Source organism: Lipotes vexillifer, unplaced genomic scaffold, assembly GCF_000442215.2.
Source record: "Lipotes vexillifer unplaced genomic scaffold, Lipotes_vexillifer_v1.1 scaffold70, whole genome shotgun sequence".
In the NCBI taxonomy this organism is placed as follows: domain Eukaryota; kingdom Metazoa; phylum Chordata; class Mammalia; order Artiodactyla; family Lipotidae; genus Lipotes; species Lipotes vexillifer.
This window is the reverse complement of record NW_006789896.1, coordinates 1,623,185-1,632,538: the sequence shown is the minus strand read 5'-3', so window position 1 is coordinate 1,632,538 and position 9,354 is coordinate 1,623,185. Positions and strand designations below refer to the sequence as shown.

The 9,354-nt window shown below is 46.1% G+C and overlaps 1 protein-coding gene across 4 annotated transcripts in view; it reads right to left on the bottom strand.

The window, feature by feature from the left end:
• Window positions 1–770: 770 nt before the first annotated feature.
• The window catches only part of LOC103083515 (ATP-dependent RNA helicase DDX19A), a 22,152-nt gene continuing 13,568 nt past the window's right edge, over window positions 771–9,354 (bottom strand). The window contains exons 6-12 of one of the 4 annotated variants that reach the window (XM_007462955.1): window positions 7,487–7,589; window positions 6,975–7,089; window positions 3,612–3,789; window positions 3,003–3,240; window positions 2,315–2,477; window positions 1,661–1,852; window positions 771–1,225 (exon numbers count right to left, since the gene is read on the bottom strand). In XM_007462955.1, the coding sequence (XP_007463017.1) occupies window positions 1,164–1,225; window positions 1,661–1,852; window positions 2,315–2,477; window positions 3,003–3,240; window positions 3,612–3,789; window positions 6,975–7,089; window positions 7,487–7,589 (1,051 nt within the window). In that variant the 3' untranslated portion in view covers window positions 771–1,163. The remainder of the gene's footprint in view (window positions 1,226–1,660; window positions 1,853–2,314; window positions 2,478–3,002; window positions 3,241–3,611; window positions 3,790–6,974; window positions 7,090–7,486; window positions 7,590–9,354) is intronic. The other 3 variants (XM_007462954.1, XM_007462953.1, XM_007462956.1) reach the window with 3 other exon arrangements.

Here is a 9,354-nt window from a genome sequence, read left to right as displayed (position 1 = left end):
TATATATATATATATATATATATATATATATATATACACACACACACATTTTTTAACGAGCATATATTAGTCTAATAAGCAGAAAAATACAAGTAAAAACAAATCATGATTAGTAAAGCGTTTCATAATTATTTTTAAATTTCTTAACATAATGAATGATGGATATAGCTCTAATTTATCCATCCTTATTCATACAATGTATGAATTAAAGTTCATCTACGTTACGGATGAACAGCATAATCAGAGTTTTCACTGGTCATAACTTCCTTTCCAAACTCTGCTGCTCGACTCCAGGCACAGTGTGACATCCATGGGTGAGAATCAACTCACTCGGCCAGGCGTGTGTCAGGAAACCACCCGGTGTCCCCTGGCTGCTGTGACACCAGGTACCTGAGCAGACAGAACAACTGCGGGAGGAGAAGGCAGCCCTAGATCATCCACTCTTGCCAGAGTTTGGAAAGGAAGATTCCACAATCTCTGAAGATTCACTGACTTCCGTCGTTCTCCCCAAATCTGAGGTTTACAAAGTAGCCAAGATGCTCACACAGGGAGAGAGAAGGATATACTCTGCACAGAGAACAGAGGTAAAAGGGATCAGCTGGAACATCTCTGGATTTGAGGAGAAGGAAGGCGGCCAAGGGTAAGAGACATTCGGGACAAGTCTCAGTCAGGGATGGGGGTGCTGCTCTCAGGCCTCTCTGCCGCCGCCCGCACGCTCCACCCACGCACAGGAGCTCACACAGCTGAGTTGCCCAGGCCTTTCCTGTCCTCTGCTTATACCTCTATAGTTTCTTTAGCGGCTAGAGGCTGGTCTCAACACCCCTAGCTAGAAAACAGGCAGGGGATCCTGGGGCCAGCGATTGCCAATAGTGAGCACGTTATTATAAAGACGGAGGAAACCGCGGCTTTGAAAAGGGATGGGAGGAAAAGGACTAAATTTTCCAAAATGCAAATTTTTTCTTCTACCTTCCCCCATCATTTGCGCAATTTTTGTCAAGTCCAAACGTAATTTAAAATGAGGTAGGTAGTTTCTCTCTACTCGTGCCTTCATCTTTGTGTTGACTGTTGAGGCCTGTGCCATGAAAGCACTAGTGTGCCATGAAAGCACTAGTGTGCCGTGCAGGGGGAGCACCAAGTGTGGCATCAGTGACTGCAGGAGCTTCTCAGTTGGCTATTTTCTCTATCTCGTCCAAGTCATCTGTGTCCAGTCTTTCTATTTTCTTATCTGGGGGAAAGAAAAGAGAATTCAAAGAGAGACCAACATGGGGTTACAGAGACACACACTCAGGGAAGGGACAGCACGGCAAGGAGGGAGGAAACACAGGTCTCTGCTGCCTAGGAACGTGCTGTGCCTCTGGCCACAGAGATCCTTCACTGAACCCCAAAGGCTTCCAGTGACTGAGCAAGGGACACGGACACCAACAGCCAGAGCCCCAGGCCCCTCAGCCTGGCCAGGGGGGACTGTCATTCAAGTCCCTGAGCCCTGAGCTCTCCAGGTGTGCTCTTTGAGAACTTCCACATTGTAGGGAAGGTGGGGAATGGACCAGAGACAAAGGCCTCGCTCGGGGCCACAGGAAAACCTACCCTTCACCCTCCCCTCCCACCCCGGACTTGCCCCTGTAAGGTAAGGGCCCAGCAGGGGACACTCCCAGGGACTCACTGAAATGCTCCTGGATTCTGTTCAGGATGTTCATGCTGTGCTTGCTGTCCACCATGTTCACGGCCAGGCCCCTCTTGCCAAAGCGGCCGGTGCGCCCGATCCGGTGCAGGTAGGTCTCGTTGTCCGGGTTCCCATCCTTGTCCACGGGAAGGTCAAAGTTGATGACAACAGACACCTGTTCCACATCGATACCTGCATGAAGGAGAGTCGGACAGGAGTAAGGATGGGACACAGAAATCGCTGTCGTCCACAGTCAGGCCTACACGCACCAACCTCAGGTGGAAGGAACAGTCTGGGATGGGCCAGCTCTGGGATTCAGACAAAGGGGCAGGTAGCAGAACCCAGAGGGAGAAAACAGAACTGTGGCAGGTGCTGACCAAATTATGAAATCAGCCATCAGGCTCCAGAGAGCCTCTGCTGGATACCAGTATCTGGAGAAGCAGCCAAAGCCTCACTGGGGGCCCCAAGAAGAGCAGGTGCCGTTCTAAGCCACCAAGTCAGGACTCTGGCTTCTGTGAAAGTTCTCCTCTGCTGAGGGAATACAAACAGGCTCTTCTAGAAAACAGGATCTCCCGCAAACCACCGGAGTGTCCCGCAGACGAGGATCTCTCCCGCTACCCTGAGCCTGCAGACCAGGACACAATCTCTGCTCACCGCGGGCACACACGTTGGTGGTGACCAGAACCTTCTCTTTGCCCTCTCGGAAGCGCTCAATCACTGCAGCCCTCTGCTCCACCACCATTTCACCACTCAGCAGAGCCACCTGGTGGCCTTCTTTTGAGAGCTCTGCTGCCAGCCAACTAGCTGTTTTGCGGGTCTGGAGTGAAAAGAATTGTTTTAAGTGAAGATACCTGTAAAAAAACCAATGAAGACACCTGCAGAAAAGTGGCTTGTTGCCATTAATATATATGAAGGCTCTACTGAGTTCAGTCAGCAGTTTAGGCTTAAAGTTTCTGAATATTTTTTAGCCATGTGATTTTTTTTGGATAAATTCCTTCAATGAAGACTGGTTTGAGCCAAAGGTCTTCATTCCTAAATACTCTATATTATTAAAACTTTAAAATTATTTTCCTGGATGTTATTGGGAGGTTTTTTTCCCAAGTTATCTCTAAGAAGTGGGACCAAAGAAGGTTCAGATCTTCAGTCTTCCCCTTACAACTCATTACAACCTGCGAGAATATGTCCTGGGGCAGACGGAGGTGATTCATTTCCTTTCCAGCCACAGGGAAGGGACCTGGTCCCCCAGCACGAAGTGGAGCTGGCTGAGAGGGAGGGTGCAGGGCCACACCCTCCAGTGGAGCTCCTCCCCCGCAGGCCGCCTCCTGCTGCCGCTGCTACTCACATGGCAGAAGATCATGGCTTGAGCAATGGTGATGGCCCCGTAGATATTACACAAGGCCTGGAACTTCTCATCTCTGCTATTGCACAGGACGTAATACTGCTTGATGGTGTCCAGTGTCTCCTCCTCGCGCTTCAGTTTGATGATGTTTGGGTCTGGGACCACTTTCTGGGCAAATTTCCAGACAGAGTCTTCGAAGGTGGCAGAGAAAAGCAGCATCTGGCAGTTCCTGGGAAGCATCCTGCAAGGGAAGGCCCAGGTGTTCGACATGACCCCGACCGAGTGTTTCACTGGAAGGAACAGAAGCACAGCCTCCCCAGGCTTGGATGACCTGCGCCCCCAGGAAGGTGGCAAAGCAGGGAGGAGCACTGCAGGGAGGAGGGAGGAGCAGACGTGGGGCAGGGATGGGTGGTGGTAGAGTCCCTAAGTCTCCTTCCTCAACCCAGGCTGGGGGTATGGTCAGTGCGACATGGAAATGGCCCACCAAACAAATGCCTCTGAAAGCTGCAGAGTAAAGAACCTGGCAGGGGCAAGAAGAGGAGGGTGAAGTAAAAGGAGATGATGCTGCAGGTCAGGAGGCCGAGAAGTTCCTCCTGGCTCATGAGTTCCTACCTCTGGATGCGGATGCTCTGATCTTGGTGGCCCTGAGTAGCTATCATCACGTCAGCCTCATCCAGAACAAACACCTTGATCTTCTTGGGGTCGATGAACTTGAGCTTGGAGCACCAGTCCAGAACGGTCCCAGGGGTGCCAATGACAATGTGCTCACTGATCTTCTGTCCTCTTTCCACTGTGGAGACAAGATGTGTTCTGTGGGTACTTCCATGGCTAAACCTGCTTTCAAAATGAAAGCCTCCTTGCCCATCCTTCCAGAGCTAGAACAAGTTAATTCCAGATTTCAAACCACAGGGGTGTTACCCAAGTTTTGTGTTCTTCTACTGTAAAATGGGCATAATGACACCTATCTCACTGCACTGTGGTCAGGATTAAATCCTACACAGTCAACCCTCCATGAGTGTTAGTTTCCCTTTTTCTACTTTCTCCTATAATCCCCATCACCCAATTCTTTCTCTTTAGCATAACACTTATTCTTTTTATACCATCCCTTCACTCATGGTTCATTGATTTCCTTATAAATTGGTAGTTTTGAGTCCTAGGATCCTGGCCCAGTGACTTTTTGCTTTGTTAGAGATTCTAATTGTGTAGACAGTTTTCCTAAGTACAAATTCTCTTTGATTGAAAAAAACATATTACTCTCAAACTATAGCTGGTGGGAGTTGAAACTGATATAACCATCTATCAAAATTACTAATGCATGTAGCCTTTGACCAGTGCTTCCACTATTAAGAATCAATCCTGTATGTACATGAATATGTGTGAAATAACATATATACAAGGATATGCATTCATTAAAACATAACTAAGCAAAATATGACACACCGAATGGATGACACCAACAAAAATATAAAACTGTTTAGGAATTGATGTGGAACAATCTCCAAAATACATTATTAAATGTGAAAAAGAGGTTGCAGAGCAATATGTATACCAATAGGGGCAAAAAAGAATACATGTAATATATGTACATGCATGTGTGAGTGTTCTATCTATCTATCTCATCTATCTCTATTGCCGTGCCATGAGGGATGCAGGATCTTAGTTCCCCGACCAGGGATCGAACCCGTGCCCCCTGCAATGGAAGCGCTGAGTCTTAACCACTGGACTGTCAGGGAAGTCCCTATGCGTTATCACATTATCACTTGCCTGTAGCCACACAGACTATCTCTGGTAGGACATGTGAGGAACGGGTTAGTACTGGGTGCCTTTAGGCAGGCAGAACCAGGTGGTTGAAGGGTATGGGAAAAGAAAAGTTTCTACCATATATCCTTTTCAATTTTGAAACATGTGAATGTCAACTATTTTCAAAACAAAATTTAAAGTTCGAGGAGAAAGGGACTTCGGTCAGGAATTCATTAACTCCACTGGAAAAGTTTTAAATGAACTCTTCAATACCTTGTGGTTCTCACTGTCCACTGCCCATCAGTCTAAACTGAACTTTAAAAAAAATGATACCTTAAATAGTTAATATACTAATCCTTCACATAGTAAAGTCCCCTGTTATTATAAAACAATCTAGAGAAGATCCATGTTGTCTCAAGATTCTGGTACACTACACTTAGCTGCACCTATCAGTGTAAGACATCAAATACACACAAAAATACTAATAATTTCTGGTTAAAGTACTCTTTCTGCATGCTGAAACATGATGGTTTCCTCCAGGAAAAGCCCTTGTGTGATTATTTGTATGGTAACTGTACTAGCCATTTTTGTTTGTTGAACGACAGACAAACTACAGAAAATCAAACGGGGAATTCCCTGGCGGTCCACTGGTTAGGACTCCGCGCTCTCACTGCCAAGGGCCCAAATTCGAACCCTGGTCGGGGAACTAAAGTCCCACAAGCCGCACAGTGCAGCCAAAAAAGAAAATCAAGTAGGGAATTTGATACACACTTTCTTGAAAATGAACAGAGAGTCTATCACTTAAATGAAAACAACTGACTCTTATTTGTTGTCATGATAACGTTTCAGCTTAAGGGAAAATTAGAATTTTGGAACACTTCTATGTGCTGCTGTAGGTTTGAGAGTTTCTCCATGTATAAACTCCTCTGAGTTGGTTGGTGGTGATATTAATGCATTTTAAGTGCTATTTAAAATTTTGTATTATGAAATATGTCAACATTTGGAAGATCAGCATAACTCAGTAAGACAGTATTTTCCAAATGACCAAGATATGATGTTAGAAAACCACAGTTGGGCAAAAGATGCATTCAAAGTGCAAGGGAGACCAAGGAATTTTAATGTAACAGTACAAAGAATTCATTAATATGATTTCAGATATCACATGGCAACTAACTTTTAAGTAATTACCACTTGTTAATAAGTTTTGGTATGGCATCCAAAAAAACAGTATCTAAAATTATAAGAAAGGATAGATTTTCTTCATATTCTTCCAAAGTCAGTACTTGGGGTCCTCAATAATCTTTAAGAGTGTACAAGAGCAAAAAGTTTAAGAACCACTGCTCTAGGCGATTGTAAACTGCTGGGTTGAAGGGATGTCTCTCTTCCATTTTTCTAGGCAATGCCAACTGCTTCTGGAAGTCAGTGTGCCAATGCATACTCCCCACTGGAGCACGTGAGCCTTCCAGTTCTTCTACATCTTGGTCAACACTTGGTTTGTCAGACTTCCTCATTTCTACCATCTGAGAGGCATGCAGTGGTTTCACTTGATGTTTCCCTGATGACTAATGAAGCTTATCATCTTTTCACATTCACTGGCCATCTGAATTCCTTCTTTTGTGAAGCATCTGTTCAACTGGGCCTCTCTCGTCCATTTTCCTATTGGAATGCTTACTTTTTTCTAATTGATTTGTAGTTTTTTATATTCTGATAACTTCTCCATTACCCATTTTCTACCTGCCCCTCCTCCCATTTTAACCCATATTTTCTACATTCTACAGAACACGTGAAAAAAGAATTGGTGGAAGGATTTCTGATTTGGTAAGAGCAAGTGAACTGTACGTGCTCTTAGATTACTCTTACTAAAGCTGTGCTTTACTGTTAAAGAAAGGGAACTGACCCAACCTACCATCTTCAGTGCTCATCCCTCCCTCGTAAGCAGCTTTCAGAACCGTGGATGCTGAATTCAAGCCCTGGCTCCTCAGTGAAATACTCCACACTTGAAGAACCCCAGGACTCAGGCAGGGATTTTTTTTTTTAACAACTAAAAATCTTATTTTAGGAGTGGAGAGAATTATTAACAAATCAGCAAGTATTTAAGTAGATTTGCTAAAGGCAACCCTGGGCTCCAAGGTCAGACTGAACTAGAAAGTTGAATATCATCACCTCATCTTCAAAATTCATATACCCAACCACCCGCCGCAACTCACGGCCTAGGTCTTGCCCCTTTATACTCACATTTATTGCCTCGAACAGCATAAGCAAGCTTTAGTTCTGGATGAAATCTGCCCATCTGCTCAATCACTTTTCCTGTCTGAAGCGCCAGCTCATATGTTGGGGAGAGGCACAGACACTAACGGGCAGATCACAGAAGATGAGTTTAGGAGAGCCTTGTAGTAACAGACAACAGGCTCTAAAGCAACAAGTACACCGATGTCATTACCACTTGAACAGTGTAGGAAACCACATCCTCATCAACCAGGCCCACATTTCAGCTGTAGACAGAAGCCTTCAATAGGGAGCCCTGCCTTGGCAGATGCCTTCAGAAGCCACTGTTTAAGGCTGCTGCTTCCGAATCAATTCTACCCAGGTAAGGGCCTGGTGCACCACTGGGCTTTGCCTGAGCAACAGTCTGAGGCATCAGACGCATTCAGACTGTACCAGGGGCACCCTCATTAGACAAACCCCCCAGATGGCACAGCCATTCCCAGGACGAGCAAGCCAGGGCCCCCAGGATTCCACCCCCTCACCTGGGGGTATCTCTCTGCTGGTTCCACTCGGCTAAGCATGGCCAGGACGAAGGCAGCTGTTTTACCAGTACCAGACTGAGACTGGGCAATCAGGTTCTGTGGGCTGGAAGAAGGAAGAACAGAGATGAAAATAATATTGGTTAATAACAATCAAGTGTCGGGACTTCCCTGGTGGCATAGTGGTTAAGAATCTGCCTGCCAATGTAGGGGACACAGGTTCGAGCCCTGGTCTGGGAAGATCCCACATGCCGCGGAGCAACTAAGCCCGTGGGCCACAACTACTGAGCCTGCATTCTAGAGCCCATGCTCCGCAACAAGAGAAGCCACGGCAATGAGAAGCCTGTGCACCACAACAAAGAGTAGCCCCCGCTCGCTGCAACTAGAGAAAGCCTGTGCACAGCAACAAAGACCCAATACAGCCAAAAATAAATAAACAAATTTATTAAAAACAAAACAAAAAACAATCAAGTGTCCAAACGTTCTTTCTGGGTGGTAGGAATAGGGATTTTCCCCCTTCATGCTTCTATTATCCAGGTTTTCTGCACTGAGTACAATGATAAACTTTTTATATGATGTTAAAAAAAACTGCTTAAATATTAAGTGAAATGATTATTTTAGATGGGCTCACACTAAGAAATCCTCATTCTAGACTCTAGCACAGCTAGAGTGCCCTAGTTTTATACCCCAAGGGGCCTATGGAAATTAAGACTGCAGAGTAACATCTGTGTCCAGACAAATCCCTGAGCCATAATGTGTCTTCAGGACTCGGTTCCTACTATGTGCTCCCTTTTCTCATCTTTATGGAAAATTTAAGAGAACAAGTCAGATGCTTTAGAGGGAACTTTCACATTTCACTTCAGGTAACCCAATGTCATGGGAACAGGTGGCATTTTTTTTAAAATTTATTTATTTTTGGTTGCGTTGGGTCTGTTGCTGCGTGTGGGCTTTCTCTAGTTGCGGTGAGCAGGGGCTACTCTTTGTTGTGGTGCGTGGGCTTCTCATTGCGGTGGTGTCTCTTGTTGCGGAGCACGGGATCTAGGCGTGTGGGCTTCAGTAGTCGTGGCACGCGGATTCAGTAGTTGTGGCTCACAGGCTCTAGAGCGCAGGCTCAGTAGTTGTGGCGCACGGGCTTAGTTGCTCCACGGCATGTGGGATCTTCCCAGACCAGGGCTCGAACCCGTGTCCCCTGCATTGGCAGGCGGATTCTTAACCACTAAGCCACCAGGGAAGTCCTAGGTGGCATTTTTATCATTAAAAAAGAGGGACTTCTCTGGTGGTCCAGTAGTTAAGACTCCGAGCTTCCACTGCAGGGGGCACAGGTTTGATCCCTGGTCAGGGAAGTAAAATCCCACATGCTGTGTAGTGCAGCCAAAATATAAACAAACAAATAAATAATACAGTTGAATGAAAAAAGTTGCTAAGTATGATACCATTTATGTAAGGTTTAAAAATATGCAAACTTGGAATTCCCTGGCAGTCCAGTGGTTAGGACTCAGCGCTTTCACTACCGAGGGCCGAGGCCCGGGTTCAATCCCTGGTCAGGGAACTAAGATCCCACAAGCCACGCAGCGTGGCCCAAAAAAAACCAAACAATGAAAGCAAACTACGTAGTAAAAGGATAAAGAAACATGAGAGAAGGCTTCCCTGGTGGCGCAGTGGTTGAGAGTCCGCCTGCCTATGCAGGGGACGCGGGTTCATGCCCCGGTCTGGGAAGATCCCACATGCCGCAGAGCAGTTAGGCCCGTGAGCCATGGCCGCTGAGCCTGCGCGTCCAGGGCCTGTGCTCCGCAACGGGAGAGGCCACGACAGTGAGAGGCCTGCGTACCGCAAAAAAAAAAGAAACGAGAGAATAATAATGATGCTCACTT